The following is a 23,572-nucleotide window of genomic DNA, read 5'->3' on the forward strand; positions in this document are numbered from 1 at the left end:
TAAATATCCACAGAGGCTGAGTAAAAATCTAGGTACTTCTACTAAGATATCATTTGTATTAATGAGTTTAACTGGCACGGAACCAAATACTATAATTACCGAGGGCAACAAGATGACTGGCAGAAAACTCCTTTTACCCTTTCCTATGGGTCAGAGGTAAGCCATGTATTTGAGGCTCACCTCCACCTACCACCTGCCATCTCTTGAGTCTAAGTCAATGTTGGCATCTAGAATGAACCCAGCTGCAGGTTAGCACAGGTATTAGGGAGGGTAAGGGAACAGTGGAGAAATTAGGAAAATCCAGACTTGCTGCTACTTTTAGCAGCTATCTGGATCCAACTGGCCATTTCTGGAGACGCAGAAACAATGAAACAGATTTCCAAAGAGGTTCAGAGAAATCTATCATTTTGCAGAAGAGGTGCTGAAATGTGTGCCACACCTGGATCAACATCTGGTTCTCTGGACCCTTGGCACAAGACTCTTTTCACTCCTTCCTGAGGCTCCATTTGTTAGCGGACATCATGATGGCACAGGGGAATGCCCTTCTCTCATCATTTCAGGTAATGTGGGATCCCCAGGCCATTGGCCAGGACTCAAAGACATCACTTCTAACACACCCCCACCTTTCCCAGGGCTCCGCATGAAACTGCCCGATAAGGAAGTGTGCCCATCAGGCTCCCAGTGAAGATTTCATTGCCTCGCTCAACAGCCAACACTGCAGGCCAACAAGTTCTTCAGTCAGGGAGTCTTTCTCAAGGACTAATCAGACGCTCTGCTGCTGTTGTGCACATTAATTTTCTTCCCTTGGCACTTCTGTGCAGAGAGAGAAGAGCTGCTAGCTCCTGACCTCACACAACCTTCCATATGCCTTTGGCTTTCTTCCCTGAATGCTAAATCCCATGCTGGCACCTTGAGACGTTTTCTAAATGCACCAGGTTGCACTCTTTCTGATCAGCTACTTTCCTGTAAATCATCTCCACAATGATTCCCCTACTACAGTGAAAAGCTGGAAACGACTACAACTTCCTAAGTGACTAGGTGATGGATGAGCTCTCTTGGAAAGAGGCTGCCAAGACACCAAATACTCCCCAATACGGCTGAATCCCAATTGTGGGCAGGTAGATAGCCCAATTTCCTCTGAGTCCCTTCCTCTCATCTCATGGGACTCAGCCTGCCCTAGGTTATACCCACTTTGTGTCTCTGAAAGGGCTCAGAGAGGGCAAGGGTTTTTCCCTTCCCCTTCTCCTTACATCAGTTGAAATAACAAAATATATAATCCCAGTGCACGGCTAATCCCCTAATGGTGCCTGCACCTGGGCTACTCATTCAGGGCACGGTTTGTGACCTGCCGCACAGAGCTCCCTGGGCAGAATGCAGAACCTCAGCATCCTCCTGCTGGTCCCCACTTTCCTGGGCCCATGTGGCTAAGGGGGAGTGCCAGCTCAGCCAGCCACCCATTTCAATCTACCTTTAGTTCCCTCTGAAATTCTCCCCTAGGGGTGAATGTGGGGTGGCAGAGCTGTTCCACCATCCCAATGACCTCAGAAAGCTCAGCAAAATTGGTGGCGAGAGGAACAGAGTCCACCAGAGACTGACTGCATGGACTGGACCTGGGCCAACTCAGTGCAGTCTCAGGAGTCTTAACCGAGTGACTACTGTGTGTAAAGCCCTAGGCAGGGGTGGTCAGAGATATAGAGGCAGCCCTAGCGCTCATCTCAGGGTAGACCAGCTGGCTGAGGGGATAGCCAAATGTATGTGGAACAGTTTAATTCAACATGAATTTGTGACCCAGGAGACCCCTCCCAAAAAGGCCTCGTCCTCTGCGCACATCAGTGAAGAGAGGCAGGTTTTTTTATATGTATATTTAAAATTTTAATTTCAAAAAATTTTTTTTTTTTAAGAGAGAGGGAGGCAGCGAGAGCGAGTGGGGAGGAAGGGGCAGAGGGAGAGGGACAGAGAGAATCCCAAGCAGGCTCCATGCTTAGTGCAGAGCCTGATGCGGGGCTCGATTCCATGACCTGAGGTTATGACCTGAACCAAAATCAAGAGCCGGACGCTCAACCAACTGAGCCACCCAGGCGCCCTGAGCCAGGTTTATTTTAACCAGACCCCATCTCTACCTTCCTGGGGTTCTTCCTCCATAATGAACCTATGTCTCAGTTCCACCTGCCAAGAAACGATCAAATATGCGCCTTTTATGATTTCTTCTTTAAATTCAGTTGCATTCATTTTGTCTAACCCCGCTTACCCAAGCCAACTGTTCAACTGCTTCCTGAAGGTGGGACTGGGGGGTCAGCTGGTGCTCGTGGTGCCAGGGTGCCCCATCCCACTGGCCCCCAGGCCTGCTCCATTAGCCTACGGTCTGGGCGACTCCCCACCCACTGTCCTCCAGGGCTGTGAACCTGGCCATGAAAGGACAGCGTGGGGTGAGGGAGGCAGGTGAGGGGCAAGTGGGAGCGCAAGTCATCCTCAGCCCCCTGGAATCCTATTGGGAGCGACAAGAGAATGAGACCAGAGAGAATGGAAGAAGGGGCCCAGAAAAGGTGATAAAGGGAGAGAGAGAGGAAAAAAGGAAGATTCTGGGAAGATTCCAGCACCAGATACCTACCGACCAAATAACAAGAGAGCTACTTTTTTGGTCTCTCATTTATCAGCCACTTATGTCCCCTGTCTAAGAATTTCAACCCCTTCCGGGAACTTTCTGGTTCTTGAGTCCCCAGATCCAAGCCCGCCTTTGCCAGCGAAGAGTTAAAGGAGTCTTTACGTAGGGAATTGGCAGACAGTGCTCCTGACGTGCTGGGCCTCAGGCCATGGCTGGAAGGATTTAGGGAGGATAACACGGGGTTCCTGACCAAGCACTGGCAGTCTACTGGCAGGGACAACAGTCCTCCATGGAAGGACACCTACTACAGTCAAGCAAGGAAAAGGGCCCAAATACGGGGAGGGGCAGGTGAGAGACCTGGGTTCAAGTCCCAGCTGGGTCAGGTCATGACACCTCCGGGGACTTCAGTTACAAAGTGGCATAGAGAAGCTAGACAAACCCTCAGAGGCCATCGAGTTCTCTGATTTTTATAGGAGGAAGCTGAGGACGAAAATAATTTCTACGAAGTTTGTGGCAGAGCAAACAGGAGAACCTGGGTCTCCTGCCTCCTCCCTGACCCACAGCCCCAACCCAGGGTTCTCGTTATGGCCTCCTGCCCAAGAAACAATGCAACACACACACACGTCTTGTAGTGTGAGAGGGCAGCTATCCCCCACACCATGGTGTACAAAGGCTGGCAGCCTACGAAAGATCTAGAACTGAGGCCACTGACCATCTTCGCTTAGGACAAAAGAGAGATGAGTTGATTTAATCAGTGCCATGGGCTTGAAGTCAGACACAAGCAAGTGGGCTCAGGGCAATGTGTGAATGTAGCTGCTCTGAAATTGGGAGCAAGTGAGTGCAGGAGCCAATAAAGGCTCCCCGTATCTCTCTGGACAGGTACAGCATGAGGCTGGGCTGACCGCTGGGGATGGATGGGTTTTTTTCAGCCTCCAGTCCCATGGTCTTCCAGGGAAGCAGGTATCAGCAAAACTAGGTTGGTGACCAGGAGGGGGTGTACGGGGCCTGAGGGTCACCAGAGCAGCTGCCTCTTTCCTCCTGGCCTCACACCCCACACCTGTGTGGGTGCCCCATGGGGATCTCACAGGCAAGCAGCAGGGACAGAAGCAGCGGGCTCCAGCCGGGAACAGGAAGCTAGATGGCTGGCGGCGGGGGTGGGGGGGTACTGACCCCTCACCCCCACATTCTGCCTCTCCAGGTCCTCTGCAAACCTGGAGCAGAAGTGATCTCAAGTGCCCCTCCAGCACCCAAACTCTAGGAGGCCCACTGTTTGTGGGATCCATCACCAACGCTGATGGGCGAACCTCCAAGGTCATTCGTGTTACTGCCATCTACTATTCCATGCCTCATTTATCCACTCTCCTCTCAACGGACATGCAGTTTTTTTGCAGATGTTGATGCAAAAATCATCAAATGACGAAAAAAAATCTCAGGAATCTATGTGTTTTGAGGAGGGAGTGTTTCACTGTGGGCTGGGTGTTCGGGGAGAACTTCCCAGAGAGCAGACCGCAACCCTCCTCTCTATTTCCTGCTCTCTCCTTATCACCATGGCTCAGGAGAGCAGTCACGAGCCAGCCCAGGAACCCAGACAGACAAGACACGTGAGCACCCCCGAAGGAGCACGGAGCTGGTTCCCTACCTGCTGCGGGGGGCCTCGCCCTCGGGAGAAGGGACAGCTGCTGTCTAGCCGCTCACCGTGGTCTGCTGCCCACTGCAGGAGAGAAAGGAGTGGTCAGTGATGGCTGGACACATAGGCTTGCCTTCACCCTGCCGGGGCCTTGCCGGGACGGCCCTGCCCTTCTGCAGGAGAGCCAGGATAAAAGCCTACTTGGCCATTTTCAAAGGCAAATCCTTCCCTACCAGTGGGTCCACTTTGGCATCTCCAAATTCCACCTTGAGGTGACCCCTCTGGTGTATGTTTGGGGAAGGCAGTTACTTCCCTTCACCTAAGCCCACCAGAGTGATCGAGCCCAGCTACCTTCCAGAGTCAACCACACAGGACACAGAGTGGTTGTATTTTGAACAACCAGCACAGCATCTGACTGCCTGATTCGGAGGGGAGGCATATACGTGTGGATCTTCCCGTATACACAGCTCCAGGGGACAATGGACCCGTGGGCTGACAGGAAGAGCCCCAGACTGGCCATCAGAAGCCTGGCTCCAGCCCAGTCCCAGCACTCACTCCTCAAGAGCTCAGAGACCTGGGGTGCCCCAAAATGTGGTCTGACGGCCACTTGCATGAGATTCCCCCAAAACCTGCTGCACAGGGGTCCCTGGGCCCCACCCTCCACCCTCAGTGAGGGTGGAGCTGAGCTGCTGTGTTTTGACAAACTCCCCTAGTGATGCACCAGAAGTCTGAGAGCCGCTGAAATCCATGCATTTCCCAGGCTTTGTCTGGTCATCTACGACACGGGGCCAGCAAGGCTGGCTGACTGCAAGGTTGAAATGAAGGACTTCTGTAAACGTACAAAAACACTGTAGAGATATATTTTTTAAAAGATTTTATTTATTTATTTGAGAGACAGAGAATGAGAGAGATAGAGAGCACGAGAGGGAAGAGGGTCAGAGGGAGAAGCAGACTCCCTGCTGAGCAGGGAGCCCGATGTGGGACTCGATCCGGGGACTCCAGGATCACGACCTGAGCTGAAGGCAGTCGCTTAACCAACTGAGCCACCCAGGTGCCCCACACTGTAGAGATACTAAGTAGTTGTAACAGTACAGCTTTTCCTCTGTAAGGTGTCATCGAGCCATATGGTGGTGTTTTTAATTATCGTTAAATGTTAGCTAGCCCCTTAGGCTAATGTTGAACACTGACCTTGACCCACACCAACACACGAAGAGCAGAGGAGCCCAATATCTCTATTTGACATACTTGGTCAAAACAGACTGAGTGTGAATGGCTCGAGGCCAGTGCAGTCCCGGTGTTATAAAACCTTAGCTGGTCACACCCTCCTGACTGTGGGTCAAGGGCATGACCTTTGTTGCAGCGCTGCTGACACAGGCCTGTATAAGAGCAGCCCTATCCAAATGAAATAAGATGAGGGCCACAAATAGGAGCCACAGAGGTAATTTAAAATGATCTAGCAGCCAGATTTTTAAAAGGAAAAGGTTAACTTAAATTTAATAATATATTTTATGTCAATATATCCAAAATATGATCACTTCAACAGGTAATTAATACAAGACATTATTTTAAAAAATTTCTTTATTTATTTGAGAGAGAGAGAGAGAGAGAGAGAATGTGTGGGAGGGGAGGGGCAGAGGGAGAGGGAGAGAGAATCTCAAGTGGATTCCTCGCTGAGCGCAGAGCCCCATGCAGGGCTCGATCTCATAACCCTGAGATCATGACCTGAGCCAAAATCAAGAGTTGGACTCTTAACCAACTGAGCCACCCAGGTGCCCCAAAACAATATTAATGAGATCTTTCATATTCTTCTTTCCACACCAAGTTTTTGAAATCTACTTAGAGTACATGTCCGATTGGACCAGCCACATTTCAAGTGTTTGAGACACACGTGACTAGTGGTTACAATACTGGATGGCACAGCTCGAGGGAAACAGTGGGGCAGCAGTCCCGGGCAAGTGTGTCCTAATAGCCATGTCTGGCCCATCCTTGTTGGGCACTGCCGAGGAGCTGACCCCTGCAGACTACAATTCCCAGCCTCCTGTGTCAGCTGGCTTCCAGCTCGGTTCGGCCACTGGGAAGCAGAAAGAAGGAAGAAGCCAAGGTGCTGGTTTCTCCCCTCTCCCTATGCCTCAGGGAGGGCCCTGCTGGCAGGGACTGGGTCTCCTTCATGGCTCCAGACCTCACCAGATAGGCCTTCTGTGCATGACCCTGACTCCCAGGCTCTGGCAACACCATCTCCTCCTTTTGTACCTCAGGCCTGGAGGTGGGATTGGCTTCCTGGGATTGCTGATATCTGGCTTATTTCACTTCTCAGCTCTTTTATCATCTGGGTTACCAATTGCCTGGATTACATTCCCTCTGGATATTTGCAGTCTCAAAGCATCTCCCCCAATATATTTATTAATTATATCAATTATTAATTATAATAAATGTATTAATTAATTATATGAAGGAAAGTGAGAAATCCACCAGACACCACCTCAACCAAGAGATGGGGGACAACACTGGCCATAACGAAGCCTACCGACATCATGGACTTCCGAGTATGATGTGCTCAAGAGAGCACACTGCTTCTGAAGTGTTCTTGCCAAAAATGTACAACCTCAATCTAATCAGGAAGATTTTCTTTCTATGAAACAAGTAACCAGCACTCCTCAAGTCAAGGTCATGGAAAACCGGACCCAGGAAGGGTGCACAGACTGGAGGAGAATACGGAGACATGACAGCTGGATGCAAATCTGGATCTTGGAACAGAAAAAGGGACGCTTGTGGGAAAACTGGTGAAATCTGAATAAAGTCTCATGATACCAATGTTAATTCCTTAGTTTTCATTATTGTACTATGGTGATGTAAGGTGTTCGTATTAGGGGAAGCTGGACGGGTCCATGGGAACACGCTGTACTATGTTTATACCTTTGCCTTAAGTTTAATTAAAATAATTTCAAAAAAATAAGTAATACATATATGTATGTATACATACATATTTTTTGAATGATATATACAGATACACATATGTATGTACATATGTGCATAAAGTGTTTAAACTACCATAAAAACAATTCTTCTGTTTTATACCCTTGCAGTGGCTTCTCCTTTCCTGGCTGGGGCTCCTTTCCATGACAGGGTAGAGGGTGGCCAAGGCCCGCGGCTGGTACTGGCTGGGATCACGCACCCTCCATCCCATCCTAGGACAGCCTTGCAGAGAAAGGCTTCCCCCCATCCCAGGTGTCACCCCCAGCTGCACAGCACCTGTGTGACATCTCCTGGAGGAGTGAATCGTGGGTGGGCACACTCCTGGGGTCAGCAAGCAGGGCGGAGAGGCTCGACGGCTCCCCTTGCCAAGCAAGCAGAGAGAAGGCTGAGGTTTCACACACTGCCAGAGGTAACCTCACCCCCTGGTTAGGCTTTCCGAGAGCGGTTCCAAGCTCCTGGAGAGATGGCTCTGCTTTGTCAAAGTCATCCCTAACTTAGTATCCTCCAACCAGAAGACATTTCCTGGGCGCTTTCCGTGTAGGACCTGCAATAAGCACCTCCCTTCGTGGGAGAGGCGAGCTGTCTGATACAGCGATGCCAGGTGGAAGGCAAGGCTGAGAGAAGGAAGAGCTATGCCCTTGGCCGGGGGCCGGGGGAGGGGGCTGTGGGGAAGGAAAATGGCCAAGTGGGGATTCCCGGAGAAGCGCGAGGCTGGGCGTGGACACAGGCAGTGGGACAGTCTTCAGCTCAGAGGCCGATTGCAGCAAGCACGACTCTCTCTGGTCAAGGCACTTGGAGACTTTTCGGGTCAGAAGAAGGGGGTGACCCTGCTAGGGGAGGGCGTCATCAGAGCTGTGTTAGGGAAGGCTAACTAGCCCGGATGGGGGCGGGGCGGGGAGCGGGTCAGGAGACTCTGAGTCCAGCGTCCAGGTTTCCACTGGCAGTGGAGGCAGAGATGGAAATGAAGAAATGGATCTGAGAGCATGGTACAGACAAGCAGCAAGCAGAGGAGCTGATCTGTGTGAAGGAGAGCAAGCAAGGCGATAAAGTCTGCAGAAACCCACCGCAGAGACCCAGTGAGGGCTGCATACAGGCAGGCCCCTGGGCAAAGTGGTTGCAGAAGGGACTGTGTGGCCCAGCGGTGCACAGCTTTCCTGTGCCCCAAGAAGGAATTAAGCGCGAACCCCTGCACTTATCCCACAAAGCTGTACCCACTGGGCTTGCGAGGCACCACCTCCAAACCCTGCAGGAGCAGCCTGCTCTCCAGGGTGGAGGCCCTGCACTACTCATTCGATGTCCATCATTCCCATATATAAAAAATGTCCCACTTTTCCTGCCGCCTTGTGTTCAATGACCTTTTCCGGAGGACACCACCTCTTCTTCCAGAGGACTTGCTCCTAGCAGCAAACCAGTTTCCCTTGAAGGAGAAACTCTCTAGTGTTGGAATCAGGCATCGGGGTTGGACAGCTGTACCCACTGGGCTGTGGGACCTCCTCTTCCCTGCTGCTGCCTGGTGCTGGGATCACCTCCAGCAGGGATGAGGGTTCCTTCCTTGGTCCTAAAGCCCCTGGGGAACTCTCCCTTCCCCACCTCTGCTGGGATTGCTCTTAGGCTGTAGCCGCCACCTCCTGCCTCCCCGTAGCCTTTTCTGAGCTATTGCCTAGAAAAATCTCCAGACGCAGACCGTCCCTGAACCTGTCCTTATCTGTATGAGATGATTCCAGAACAGAGAGAAGGGCCCCCACCTGGAAAGCAGGCTCAGCTGTCCAACCCCAGTGCCTGATTCCAACACTAGAGAGTTCCTCCTTCAAGGGAAACTGGTTTGCTGCTAGGAGGAAGTCCTCTGGAAGAAGAGGTGGTGTCCTCCGGAAAAGGTCATTGAACACAAGGAGGCAGGAAAAGTGGGACATTTTTTATATATGGGAACGATGGACATCGAATGAGTAGTGCGGGGCCTCCACCCTGCTGCTATAATTTATTTCTTACTTTAAAAATCTGAAACACAGATGGCACGGGGTGAAGGTTTCATAAACGGGAGTATAGATGCTTATTCTATACCCAAAATAGATGCTTATTCTAGTATTCTAGTATTCGTCACATTTAAATTTTTTTCACAGTAGGGGCACCTGGCTGGCTCAGCTGGGGGGAGCATGCGACTCTTGATCTCGGGGTTGTAAGTTCAAGCCCCACATTGGGTGTAGAGATCACTTAAAATAAAAATCTTAAACAATAAATAAATAAATAATTACACAATAAAAAAATTATAATCTACTCTTTGTCATTTGCATCCCAGGAGGGACAGTATTTTAGGAGCACACGTGGTGAAAGACAGGGGAACCCCTTGAACCCTGGGGTAGGAGGAGCACAGGGTGGGGGAGGCTGAGGGTGGACGCCACTTTTCAATGGTATGAAGCTCCCCAGGGATTGCACTTCCTGATACCCAAGTATATTATGAGGCTTGAGCCAAACCAGCAAGTTGACTCAGTATGTCTCACCCAGGATGAGACAAAGAGATAATTGACAAAACTGCATCCATAAACAAACAGATGTACAAATGGGATTTTAGATCATAGATTATATAATGATAAGGATAGTGTTTCCAAACAGGGGAAAGGAGAAATCATCAATAAACACCGGGATTGAGACAACTGGAGGAAAGTGAGGAAAAATTACTCTCGATGTCTGCCTCATACTATCTGTCAACAGCACATTCCAAGTCGATTAAATGCCAAGATATGAGTTTTAGACTACACTGAATTCTAAAACTTCTGTGTGACAAAAGAGATCACGAACAATATTAAAGCCAAGTGAAAGGCTACTTGCAGGGTGTATAACAAGAATTAGTTTGTCAGAATATATAAAGATTTCATTTACATCTAGCCTATTACATATATTAACATTTACTCTTCACAGAGATCTAGGCACCTTTATTATGCCCACTTTGCAAATACGGAATTTGAGGCATAGCATGGCTGCTAACTTACCCAGGGTTACATGGCCAAAAAGTGGCAGAATGAGTAAAGGCATAAATAGCTTTTCATTCAAAGAGCCAATAAAAGTGTTGGATACTAAATGCAATGTGTGATCTTGGATTAGACCGTGAACCAGAAATTTTTTTTATTATAGTAAAATATACAGAACATAAAATGTACCATTTTACCCTTTTTTAAGAGTATATTTCAGTGGCATTAAGTACATTCACATCGCCATGCAGCCGCCACCACCATTAATCTCCGGGACCTTTTCTTTCTTTCTTTTTTTTTTTTTTAAGATTTTATTTATTTATTTTTTGAGAGAGAGAGAGAGCGAGCACGAGTGGGGGGAAGGAGGGGCAGAGGGAGAAGCAGACTCCCCGCTGAGCAGGGAGCCCGATGCAGGACTCGATCCCAGGACTCTGGGATCATAACCTGAGCCAGAGGCAGACGCTTAACCGACTGAGCCACCCAGGCGCCCATCTCCAGGACTTCTTTATCATCCCAAACTGAAACTCTGTCCCCATCAAACACTAACCTCCAGCCCCCAGCCTCCTAGCCCCTGTTACCCATTTCACTATTCCACCTTCATTCTCTGTGAACTTTACTATTCTAAGTGTCTCATGGAAGTAGAATCATACAGTGTCTGTCCTTCTGTGCCTGGTTTATTTCACCGAGCATAAAGTCCTCGAGATTCATCCACGTTGTGCATGTCATAGAACTTCCTTTTTTTTCTTGAGCTTCAATACTATTTCATTGTATGGATAGACCACATTTGGTTTATCCAGTCATCTACTGATGGGCACTTGGGTAGTTTCCACCTTTTGGTTATTGTGAATAATGCTGCTATAAATATGGGTGCGTAAATATCTCTTCACATCCTTGCTTTGAATTCTTTGGGATATATATCCAGAAGTAGAACTGCTGCATCACATGGTAATTCTATGTTTAATTTTTGAGGAACCTACAATTTCTTTCTGTCTTTGCTATAAAGGATATTACTGGTGAAATATAAGGTCTATAGATTAAATAATAATACTGTTTCAATGTTTATTTCCTATACTATGACTATGTAAGAGAATGTCCCTGTTCTTAGAAAACACACATTGAAGTGTTTAGGAATAAAGGAGAGTCCGCAACTTACTCTCAAATAAAAAAAAAAAATCTCTTTATAGAATCTCTCTCTCTGTTTCTGAGGGAAGAGAGAGGCAGAAAGCAAAGTGGTAAAATATGAATAATCGGATACTCTGGGTGAAGGAGAGACAGGGGTTCTTTGTACTATTATTGCCGTTTTTATTTACATCTGAATTTATTTCAAAGTGAAAAATCATTTAAAAAGTCATCTTACCCAGGGCTTCTTAATCAAGGGGGCTGCAGGACCGCCCAGGGAGCAGTTTGAAGGTCAAGTGGGAGCCACTGTCTTCTCGCAATGCCCAAAAAGGGGACGTGGCTTCCTCACCATCTCACAGAGCTCAGACGTAGGCCAGCCAGGAGCAGAATCCTGCCAGCCTACAGACTGAGCTTCTCAAAGTCTGGAACGAGTTCCTTTATGCTGGGCACATGGGCTCCTTGTCCATGGAGAGGAGAAACAAGAAGGGGAGGTGGGAGCAGAGACTCGTTGGTAGCCCACTCTCCATCCATGTGATGCTCCAGAAAAGCCTCGTGTGGAAGGGGGAGGAGGTGCTGCCCAAGGACTGAGATTTGAGAGAGGAAGAAAGGCTTTTCCCTCCTGTCTTAAAAAGAAAAAAAAAAACCCGGGCTCCTGGGTGGCTCAGTTGGTTGGGCGACTGCCTTCGGCTCAGGTCGTCATCCTGGAGTCCCAGGATCGAGTCCCGCATCGGGCTCCCTGCTCAGCGGGGAGTCTGCTTCTCCCTCTGACCCTCTTCCGTCTCGTGCTCTCTATCTCTCATTCTCTCTCTCTCAAATAAATAAATGGGATGTTAAAAAAAAAAAGAAAAAAAAAGAAAAAAAACCCCCAACTTCCCTGTTGTAGAAGCAGCATAATGTAGTGACTAGGAGCTTGCATTCTTGAAGCAGTGAATCTTGAGTTCCTATTCCCGCTCTATCACTTACTCTATGACCTTGGACGAGCCACTTTATCCCAAAGACTCAATTTCCCCCAACTGTAATAATTAACAGAAACTACCAGCAGTAGAGAGGTTAAGTGTATGGCAACCGGAGTAAGACCACCTGGCTCAGACCTCAGACTGGCCACATACTTGCTGTGTGACCTTGGGCAACTTATTCAACCTCTCTGTGCCTTAGCTTCCTCCCCTGTAAGCTGGCAACAATAATAGTAGCTTCACAGAATTGTTGTGAAGAGTAAATGAGTTCATATGGACACACTTCAGTATTCTTTGTTAGTTCCTGCTCATCTCCTCAGTCTCGTAGGGACCCTCTTCTCTAAGCTCCCTCATTCCTGGGCTTAAAATGCCATCCATATGCTACTATTGACAGACGTAAGTCTCCAGGTCATTCCTCTCCTCTGAACGCCACCTCTGCACATCTACCTGCTTGATCAGCATCTCCACCAAGACGTTAATACTATCTTAAACCTTTCACGTTCCAAAACTCAACTCTTGATCTTTGCTCCCCAAAGCTACTCTCAGGGTCTCCTATATATCTCTCATTTCTGCAGTCTAGTCCTCCATTTACTCAGGCTAAAATCCTCAGGGTTATTCATCAGAAAATCATGTCATCTGCACCTTTAAGGTATAACAAGAATCTGACTGACTTTTACCACCTGCACGGTGACCCCACTGCTCCAAGCCATCATTACCTCTTGTCTGGACCAGCCAAACAGCTTCCTGGTCTCCCTGTTTCCTTTCCTGACCACTCCCCACGGCCAGCCCCTTGCCATAGCTGCTTCTCCACACAGCATCCTGAGTGATCCGATTTAGCCAGTCATACCATACCCATCCTCTGCTCAAAACCCTCTAGCATCATCCTGTTGCACTAGAGAAAATGCCAGAGTCTTCACCAGGGAGGGAAAGGCCCTGCAGAGCTGGCTCTTCTATGACACTCCCCCTTGCTCACTTTGCTCCAGCCAGACTGGGCCCTCAAGCTGTTCCTCGAAGCAGGACACACTCCCACACCAGAGCTGGGCCCTCGACATTCCTTTTGCCTGGAACTCTGGTTCCCATGTGGCCTCATTCTCTTTCTTCAAATCTTTGCTCAAAAGTCTAAGTGAGCTCCCTGGGACAGCCCAGCACTGCCCCTCTCTTGCCCAGTCGGGTGTATAACATCTCCTATCATCCTATTTCCTTCATCGTCTGTCATCTGTCTTTCTCCATTCGGAAAGAAGGGCTGGGGGGTGGGGGGCAAGGATTATGGTTCATTCTGTTCTTGAGTTTATCCCCAGAGCTTAGAACAGGGCTTGAATCAACAAAATGTTAGCTTTAATTATACTTCACTCTTTAACCAATAGTGATTAGCAGAAAAGGGGCAGATTTAAACAATTATGCTTTATGCCCCAAACCACCAAACGATGTCTAGGAGATCATGCTAAATAAATGAGTGAGCTAAAAACTGCATGTATGCAAGAAGTTCAATGTTGTAAAAGGTATATAAAGAAAAAATAATACCCAAAAATGACATTAGTTTTATCACAAAATTATGCTGGGTTTCTTCCTCTGTTTCCTGATTGCCTCTGTTTTTCCAACTGTTGCTTTAAAAGTACAATTTTAACTCATTAAAAAATGACTGATAATCAGATTAAAAAGGGGCACAACCTCACTGGACATCAAGAAGATGCAAATTAAGACGCCAAGAGATGATTTGTCCCAATACACCGATGGTGGTGTGAAAAACAGAACATTTTAGGAAACAATCTGATGATAGCTATTAAAAATGATTCTATTTCTCAGCATCTACCTAAATAAGCACTTTTATATGTGCAGGCAGAGGCACGTTCAGTAACACTCATTGAAGTATCTTATATTTCCAGGGGAAAATTCAGAAGTTTCCTGAAACCCCCTCAGCAGATGAATGTTAAACTCTAGGACATCCATGGTATGGACTACTATGTAGCCATTAAACAGAACACAGTGGGTTTACAAGGCTGGAAGAATCCCCAGGGCATACAGCAAGGTGAAAGATGTAGGTCATTGAACAATATACTCATGGCTTAAAAAAATCATAAATCATTCATTTATGATTTTTTTTAAAGATTCTATTTATTTGACAGACAAAGATACAGCGAGAGAGGGAACACAAGCAGGGGGAGTGGGAGAGGGAGAAGCAGGCTTCCCACAGAGCAGGGCGCCTGATGCGGGGCTCGATCCCAGGACCCTGGGATCATGACCTGAGCCGAAGGCAGACGCTTAACCGACTGAGCCACCCAGGCGCCCCTGATTTATGATTTTGAAAGAATGTATTTCTAAAAGTCCTATGTTATACATAGGTTGGTAAACGCATTAAAAAGAGTGATGAAGTTAACTCACCAATCAAGGCAGTGGAATGAGGCAGCAGCTAAGGGAGATTTTATTGTTAATATTAGAATTCTTGTGTACCGTAAGAATGTACACATAGAGGACTCATGTAATTAAAAATAAATTGTATCTCTAAGAAAATGAGGCCCCCATGCTCAACCCTCCCACAATTCCCCTTAAACTCACTTCTTCAGTTAAGCCTTTCATGGGTGGTCCACCATTGAGTGCTTCCTCCTACGAGTGAATACAGCAGGGGAGAGTGTGCAAAGGGCAGGAGGAAATGAAGGAATGGGATTAAAGGGGGATGAGGGAACAGTGAACAGGGAAGGCAGAATGAAGGAAAAACACGAAGAAAAAGAGAAGGAAAAACACTGTGAGTGAGAGAAGTCACGCCAGTCTGAATACTCGCATCCCATTCTTTACAGCTGCATGGCTGCAACCGCTCTTGCTAAGGACACTCGGCATTTTAGACAAAACCTAGGAGCCTCAAGTGCCTGACAACGTCAAAAAGGACCATAGGAAGTTATTTTTAACCTCACTGGTTCTTCATTTCACCTGTTCCCAAGAATTTATGGGGAAATAGGCTTTCATTAAATGTATCTGCTCTTTACAATGTCCCTACATTCTACCCATTCGACAGTGGAGCTCAAGTCTGGTGGCCAGAAGTGGGTAGGGAAGGGTTGGGCCCCAGATCAGCCACCACCAAGCAGTGTGGTTTGGTCCCTTCCCACATCTGTACTCCAGCAGTCTTCTCTCCTGTGGAATAGGGCTATAATCCTCCCTTCTCTCAAAGACAGAGTGAAGACAACCTTCAGGATGTGCTTTTATGGACTTAGAATCCACTGGAAGGCATGCGCTCCTGAAATGTATGTGTGGTGGGTGGGTGGTGGGGCATGTAATTTTAAATATGGTATCCTAAAAGTATTGGGAAACTTAGGACATACATTCTCTTGGTTACTCCTCTAAAGAAAAGGAAACTCACTGGCTCGCTCTATCTATCTATCTATCTATCCATCCATCCATCCATCCATCTATCTAATCTCTTTCCATCCATCCATCTAACCATCCATGCATGCATCCATTCGTCCATCCATCTTTCTTCCTAGTTGTTGCTAAAGGAGGGGAGGGGGAGAACACAACTGCACAAGCATCACGAGGTATTTTCCTCTGAGGGTCAACTATCATCTCTCAGATCCTAAAAAAATGGTCCCACCAACTGAAAAGCAACATTATTCTCCACTCTCTCAAGTTTTCTCAACATTTCCAAGATTCTTAACAATTTTCCTCTCCCAGAAACATCAAAACACCACCGCAGACAGGCAGATGGGGACATTCTCTGAGGGTTTTTTTTTGGTTCTTGGCTTCCATTTAAAATAGTCATCAGGTTAAATAAGAACAAGCAAAAGTGCTCTAGCAGAAAGACTTCTCTTAAAGCTGTGTCAACAGAGACTTTATTTTTTTTAAAGAAGTGTGCAAAAAACACATCTAACCCTAGCCTTACTGACAGCTGTCCACAGCTGCCCCTGCCCTGGAGTCTGCACCCCAGCTGTGTCTGTGGGCGTCTGGTAGCAGGTTTGCTGGGCGTGGGGTTAAAATATCCCTCCTTGGCCAGAGGTACACAGGCAGACCCTGGGGTCTTGCCAGGTGTTTGCATTCTTCCAGGAACATCGGAGAACGCATAAAGTTTGAGGAACGCGTCAGATGTCACAAGTGGCCTCACAACAAACGTCTGTTTGAAAGCCCCCGCAGATGTGGACATCCAAACATGGTCAGGCCCGACCTCTCCCAGGAGCGGGAGCTGCAAGGGCAGGGCCCAGAGTGAGGGCACGTCTCTATCTGCTCGACATCTTGAGAGCACCGCCATCACCACAGGGAGGCCAGAGACACCAGGAGGGCCCCTGCTTCCAGAATTATCTCCCCGGTGGCTGCCCTGGGAACAGAACTTCTACCATTCGTCAGGCATTCCTCTGGGGTGAAGCTTCACGGCATCTATGGACACTCCTCCTTTAAGAGGAGCCTACTTCAGGAGGAGGAGGAGCCTCTGAAGGATGCCCTGCTGGAGACCACATAGTGCGGGAGGCAGGCAGCACGGGCCAGGCCAGCCCCACACCCCGTCCTTGGGGCCTGCTCCCAGGGAAGTGTGCTCCAGGATGCTTATGGGAGTATGCAAGAGTTGGTTCACCTAATTCCCTCCCCTTCCTGCCCTCCACGACCGAAAGAGGTTTATTTCCCTTGGAAATTGTCCAGTCTAGTCTAGGACCCCGCCCCCCGCCACTCCAGGTGATGATATTGTTAACTCTATGATAAAGGTGGTTGAAACTAACACATCATCAGGCACGGCACCCCCTCCTTGCAGTCACCTGTAGACCCCCAGGTCACCCACCCCCGCCTCAGTCCCTGTACTTCCTGAAGACTTTTCTCCCGGATCGTGGCCACCTCTTCCGGCACCTGTCGATGTCAGTGATGGCGGGTCCTGTGCCCTGCCAATCAGCTCCACAGCCCCTCCTCTTGATCTCTTCTCTGCCCAATATCTCCATGCTTGTGGCCAGCCTTTCATTGCCAACTACTGCACCTGCTGCCTTGGACTTCCAACATCCACTCCTGGACACTCCCCTTTGCTGCTCACTCCTGCAGGACTCCAGCCACTCACCAACACCCTAGGGACCCCAAATCCACTGACCCACCACTCTTCAGCACCTATCACTGCCTTGAGTCCTTATTCCTGTCCTTGCCTGGCTCAGTGTCAGGGAAGGCACTGTCCTGACTCCACCTGACTCCTTCCTCCTTCTTTCCCTCCAGTGGCATTGCCCAGAGAAACCTCAGTCCTGGTTAAATTCAGTTCTGTAACTCTGCACTTGCGCCTGCGCCATCGTGGCTGAAAGTAGCTGGAGAAACTCACAGCTATGTTGCACAACGACGGGTCATTCTGGAAGCACAGCTACAAGCCTGGAAACCCCTGCTCTGTGATTGTGGGTGAGCCGCCGGGGACCCAAGCCAAGGCCAAGCCTTCTCCTTTACTCAAGGCCATGGCTCCATGGAGCCTCCCCTCTGCCCCAGACCACTCCCATCCATGCATACGACATGTGGATGCTTCCGTTTTGACCTCACTTCCCCAAATACCGGGTCTCTCCCCTCTACAGAGACACCCCTGTAATACATAGAGGATCCGTATTACCCCCGACATCTGCAACCCATCTCCTTAACGTTAGCTCCTGCCACTTGATGGGCACCTCTCTAGCTAGGGTCCCCTTAAGAGCCCCCATAGCTTGGTCAGGTCCTTCTTGGTCTTCCTAATCCATGGCCCAGCAGCTGCGGTGGACACAGCCAACCCGCCCCCCATATCCTTGAACACATCCTCCCTGGGGGCTCCCAGAACGTCACCCTGCCTGGTTTTGCTTCCGCCTCCCTGCCAGCCCCACTCCTGGTCTCTGGCTGGTTCCTCTTCCCAACCCTGCTTGCTCAGTGCCAGCAGACCCCTGGGCTCGGCGCCTGCACCTCTTGTGGACATGACCCTCTTTTCTCCCCGACCCATCCCCTCTGGCTCTCCCTTTTGCTCTGCACCTTAGCCGCCTTGCTGTCCCTGGGATACTCTTCCAGCTGGGTTGATGCCCGAGATACCTGCACAGCTCACCCCTCACCTACTTCGGTGACATCTTTCCTGATAGCCTACTTAAAACTGCAAACCCCTCCTCACCCTCATCACTCCCTATTTTGTTTTCTTAATTTATTTTTCTCCACAGCAGTTATCACCCACCCCTCGAATGTAAGGCCCATGAGGGCAGAGCTTTATACCTCTTCGGCTCACTCCCAGATACCCAGCCCTAGAATGGTGTCAGGCATGGGGTAGGTGCTCGATACACACTTGTAGAGTGAATCATGGATGCATTACAAGCTTATGCTAATTGTGAATTGTGATTTAGAACTTCAGGGACACGAAGGAAAGCATCACATACATTCCCACTTCTCTCTCGGCGCCGATTTTTCTCTTCCCTGCCCCCGTGGGGTAAGATGTGGGACCACCAGGGCCTCCAAATGTCCCAGGTTGACCCCTGGCCCCTAGTTCCAGGTTTCCTCTGGCTTCCTAAATGGCCAGAGGGTCTGGATCTTCTGCCCATCCAGACAGCGAGCAGCCAGCTTGTTGCACTTGGCTTTTTCTCCAAAGCAGGGTACCCCAGTGGCTCCCCTCCATTGGTCAGAGGGGACCCGGCTTGCAGTGGGACAACAAGGGCAAAGGGTGAACACCTGAGACCCAGCTCCCATCCCAAACAGGAGAAGAAACGCGCCCCGTGTCTCCTTGTGCAGGAAACACCCTGCTTCTCTGTAGCTTTGGGAGCCTCTTATCACCTTTGACCTTCCAACATTCCTGAGGCAAGAGGATAATCCCCATTCGCCAGCTAAGAAAATCAAGGCTCAGGGAAGTCGAAGGGTTTGCCCAAAGTCACACAGACAGCTAGAAGGAAATCGGGAACCAGCTCTTGAACCAATTATCTCCTGAGGATTTACGGTATTAAGGAAAGATGCATGTGATATCACCACCACCCTTAATGGTTCACACTTTATTCTTGAGAACTCAACATTTCCGAATCTTAGCCCACGGTTAGCCAAGTCTGCTTTCCACCCAAGGCCAGGGCTGCCACAGACTAGCCCAGGAGCAGATAACACCAACCTTGCATTCTGGTCAGAAGGCCTCAGGCGCCTACCTAGGGCTGGCACACAGAGCCCTCAGTGACTGCCTGAGACTCAGCTCTTTGGCTGCCAACAACTGCCTGTATTTGAAATCAGAGAAAATGTTCCCAAGTTATAGCCTTTTATGATGGTGCATTCTGGAGAAGCCACAATCTCCAGATCTCTTCTAGAACATAAGCTTGTGGAGGACAGGGAACAGTGCTTAGCACATAGCAGGCTCTCGATAAACGTGTGTTCAATGAACTGTGAGTCTGGCCGGGCCCCAGCGGCCCAGTGGCGCGGGATGGGGGTGCAGTGGAGCAGAGGGGCTTCCTGCCTGGATCCCAGACTCTGCCACCTGGGCCATCCACGCCTCAGCAATCAAGGGCCAGGCAACTAGATGCTCCCTGGATTTAGGGTTCCCTCTCCCCCCACTGGAGTCTGCCAGGGCCCCTGCACCTACCCAGGCCCCGCCGGCGCTCACCTGGGAGATGTGGGACTGCGTCTGCTCGCTCTCACCGTCCCCCTCCGTCTTGTCGGTCAACAGCCCCTGCACCTGGTACTCGAGCACGTAGCTGTCAATGAAGCGCTCCAGCTCCTCGATCTCCTGGGAGCGGCTGCTCCCAGCCTCGGATGAGGCTGACGCAGCAGAGGAGTTCTCCATCCCTCCAGCTCAGGGGCTGTGTGGGGGCTGCAGGAGACAGAACAGCAGGCTCGGTGAGACGCAGCCGGAGGGAGGTGTGGACGACGCCCCACTTGAGAACCACTGCCCGCTCCTGGAACATTCTCTCATCCGTCCCGGCATCTTGGCCTCCCAACATCCCAGAGAAGTGAGTGGGGCACCAGCTTGCCTTCAATGTGAAGAATACGCTACAAGTCTCCCTGCACGTGGAGGGAAACTGAGGCCCAGGGAAGGCAGGTAGCTTGCCTAACTGGCCAACGCAGTAACTTGTGCAGTGTTGGGTCTTAGTCCACACCTGCACCTTACCACGTGGGATTCGGCAGGGGACAGACCCCGCTTCCCAGCCAAGCCCCATTTCCCAACCTGGAGTTAGCCAAATCTACCACAAGGCAGAATGAAACAGACCACAGGCTTTGACGTCCCAGACTCAAGCACTGGGATGTACCAGGGTCCTCAGACACAAACCCCCTAAGGGGCCTGGGTCCTGCAAGAAAATGTCTCCTAAAGAGACGCTTTCTCTTGGGACACCACACTACCCCCTAAATTAGGTGAGGCCCGTAGGCCTTAATTGTGTATACACAACTTTGCAGCCTTGTTATGATGCAGCTGACCAGGACACACTATGCTCAGTCTGTAAGGATGTGACTGGTTTTTAATGACAGAACATGAAGAGTCTGGGAGAGCATGGGCTAGCCATGGGCGGCGTCTGGCCACCCTCCATAGGCATGTGGCTCTCTCGTGAGCCCTCGGGCCCTCTCTCTGTGCTGGCCTGGCATCACGTGACTGGCATTCTAGGGATACTTGCTAAAGTCCACCCACAGAACTGCTGTCCTTCCCTGACCAGACTGGGTCAATCCAGCCATTCATTGCAGGGGCACAGGCCTGCAGGGACACCCCCCCCCCAACTGCCTACTCCTGTCCCCCGAAGCTCCCACCTGGAAGTGGGGAGAACAGGGACCCTTCTCACCTCTGGGTCCCTTCCCACCAGAGACCCTCCCCTTCCTTCTGATAGGCTCTAGGCCAGATGGGAAGGGGCTTTCAGGCTTATCTGGTGTCCCTTTCGTCATCGGAAAACTGCTGCTTTCCGTGGGGGAGTGCATTCAAGCTAGAGGAAGCCCAGCCTGCATGCGGTTTCATCATCAGAACTAGTAGAATGGTCTTCTACCAAACCACCACCAGGAGATACACAAAGAAGACCCGAATAACACACAGGACTCTGGGACCACAAGGGGTTGCATGCATCTAGAAAGTGACTGTTGATAATAAAGGCAAGGTCCTTGTATATTGAAAGGAGCATGTGAATTTCAAGACCTTGGATTACTAGTAGAGAACTTTTTTGGAACACAGTTATTTGCCAACTTATCAAGGGTCTGTTGAGTTTTCAACTATAATGGATCCAAAACAGGGCACTGGGTTCCAGAAAGGCTGCTGAGACCATGAACATGGACTCCCCAAGACCGTCACTGGCCTTTTCAAAGGTTGGTGCCGGTGGTGGGGAAGAAGAGCTGCCTGGGGGGACACCCACATGCCTCAACTGATTTCCTGGCTCCTATTTTGGCTTTTGGCTGCTGCATGGGGCCCTGCCTCCGCTGGACCCCAGGGCAGCTGCAGAGGACCTGTGCTTGCCCTGGGTTCCTGAGCTCTGCAGCCTTGGGCCTCATGGGTATGTGCACCTGACCCAGAGGGAAGACTCCAAAGTTTCAGATCCGGGTACCCTCATCAGAGGGCAGGTGTGGAGGCCAGGGTGGCAACAGGTCTGCAGGAGAGTTGGCTCAGACTGGGGAGAAGCACGCTGAGTGGTGCAGGGCCATGGTCGGAGGTGAAGGTGGGGATGTCCCATGCCCCTTCCTCCACCTGCCATTCAAGGCCTATAGCAGGCTTACACCCTTCCTACCACCATGGCCCACCTTACCCGTCCTGCTCCAATGGTTGCCCATGACCCCTTCTTACCCTACTCCTTGTCCTGGCCACATGCCATGTGTGGTAGGCAGAACACTAAGAGGGTTCTGGGTGTACACCTTCTCCTAATTACTCAATCAAACACTAATCTAGCTACTCCTGGGAAGGAATTTTGCAATTAAATTCCAAATCAGCAGACCTTAAGATAGGGAGACTATTCAGGAGGTCCTCATCCAGTCACATGAGCCTCTTAAATCTGGGATGGGAGGTAGAGACAGAGATTCAAAGCATGAGAAAGACTCAGCACACTGTGGCTAGCTTGAAGAAGGAGCGTGTGCAAAGAAAGCAGGCAGCGTCCAGGAACTGAGAAGCAAACCTTGGTCAATGACCAGCAAGGAGAAGGGCACCTCAGTCCTACAACCGTAAGCAAGTAACTTCTGCCAACAACCGATGAGCCTGGGAGCAGACTTTGTCCCCAAAGTCTCCAAATGAGAACTCAGCCTGGCTGACACTTTGGTTTGTCTCATGATTTACTGAGCTGGACTTCTGACTTTTAAGAGCTGTGAGGTAATAAGTGGGTATTGTTTTAAGCTGCTAAGTTTGTAGCAATTTGTTACAAGGCCATAGAAAGAGAACATGTGATGCTCTCTCTCTGCCTCTGCTTTTGCTCACACTGTGCCCCTCACCCAGAGACACATTCCCCTTCCCTCTGCCTACAAAATCTAGCAGTCCTTACATGCACAGAATGCTAGAACAGTGCCTCAGCGGCCATCTGGCAACCAGCCCAATCCCCTGCTTTCAGAGTGGGCTAGTGGGCAAAGGATCTACCCCGCCTTGGCATGTGGGCATGGATACTGTGACTTCTAATAACAGGAATGGCTAAAGTGCCCTGGGCCTATCTCACGTGCCAGGCACTGTTCCCAGCACTTGATATACCTTCTCCCACTTACCCCTCACAATAACGCCATGAAACTGGTATAATTATACTCCTCAGGAGTGAAAACTGAGGGGGTGCCTGGGTGGCTCAGATGGTTAAGCGTCTGCCTTCAGCTCAGGTCATGATCCCAGGGCCCTGGGATCGAGTCCCGCATCGGGCTCCCTGCTCGGCAGGGAGCCTGCTTCTCCCTCTGCCTCTCTCTCTCTGTCTCTTATGAATAAATAAATGAAATCTTTTTTAAAAAAAGTGAAAACTGAGGTTCAGAGAGGTGAGGTAACTTGCTCAAGTTTGCACAGCACAGTTCCAGGCGTGCCTATACCTCACTGCCTCTTCATCCCACCTCCTGGCAGTCTGCTCCGGCTCTCAGGACACCTCCCACTTCTCATCGTCCACTCCCCTTCCAAAGCCCAGTGGGTTCTTCAAGTGCTGTGTGTGCCTCTTACCCCCCCCCCCCCCGCTGGGCTGCAGGCTCTAGAGGGCTGGGCCCCATGCCTAGCTCACTGCCCGGCGCTGGGCAGACGGCTGGGCCTCGGGGTGGGGGTTGGGATGATAAGGTTGATGTCCAGAGAGGGTTGAAAAGGAGCTGCCTGCTGGAAAAGCCAGTGTCTCAGGCCCTGCCCATTATTCCTTGAAGACTTAAGATCTTATCAAGGGCCTCCTGGTGTACTTTACAGGTACGGGCGGAGGACTGGGCTTTGCAGGAACCAGACAGGAGTGTTTCCAGGAGGATTAAGTGCCCGGCTCTGCCTGCAGCAGCAGCTCTGGCCTGCTCTGCTGGACTCTCC

General features: G+C 50.0%; 1 protein-coding gene across 2 annotated transcripts in view; it reads right to left on the reverse strand.

Moving 5' to 3' along the window:
- CTIF (cap binding complex dependent translation initiation factor) overlaps positions 1-19,954 on the reverse strand; it is a 210,614-nt gene extending 190,660 nt beyond the window's left edge. For both annotated transcript variants that reach the window (XM_028098331.2, XM_028098329.2), the window contains exons 1-2: positions 19,754-19,954; positions 4,242-4,313 (exon numbers count right to left, since the gene is read on the reverse strand). In XM_028098331.2, the coding sequence (XP_027954132.1) occupies positions 4,242-4,313; positions 19,754-19,933 (252 nt within the window). In that variant the 5' untranslated portion in view covers positions 19,934-19,954. The remainder of the gene's footprint in view (positions 1-4,241; positions 4,314-19,753) is intronic.
- Between the last annotated feature and the right edge of the window lie 3,618 nt (positions 19,955-23,572).

Source organism: Eumetopias jubatus, unplaced genomic scaffold (genome assembly GCF_037043125.1).
Source record: "Eumetopias jubatus isolate StellerSeaLion01/CBP00866 unplaced genomic scaffold, mEumJub1_p1.0 scaffold_16, whole genome shotgun sequence".
NCBI lineage: Eukaryota > Metazoa > Chordata > Mammalia > Carnivora > Otariidae > Eumetopias > Eumetopias jubatus.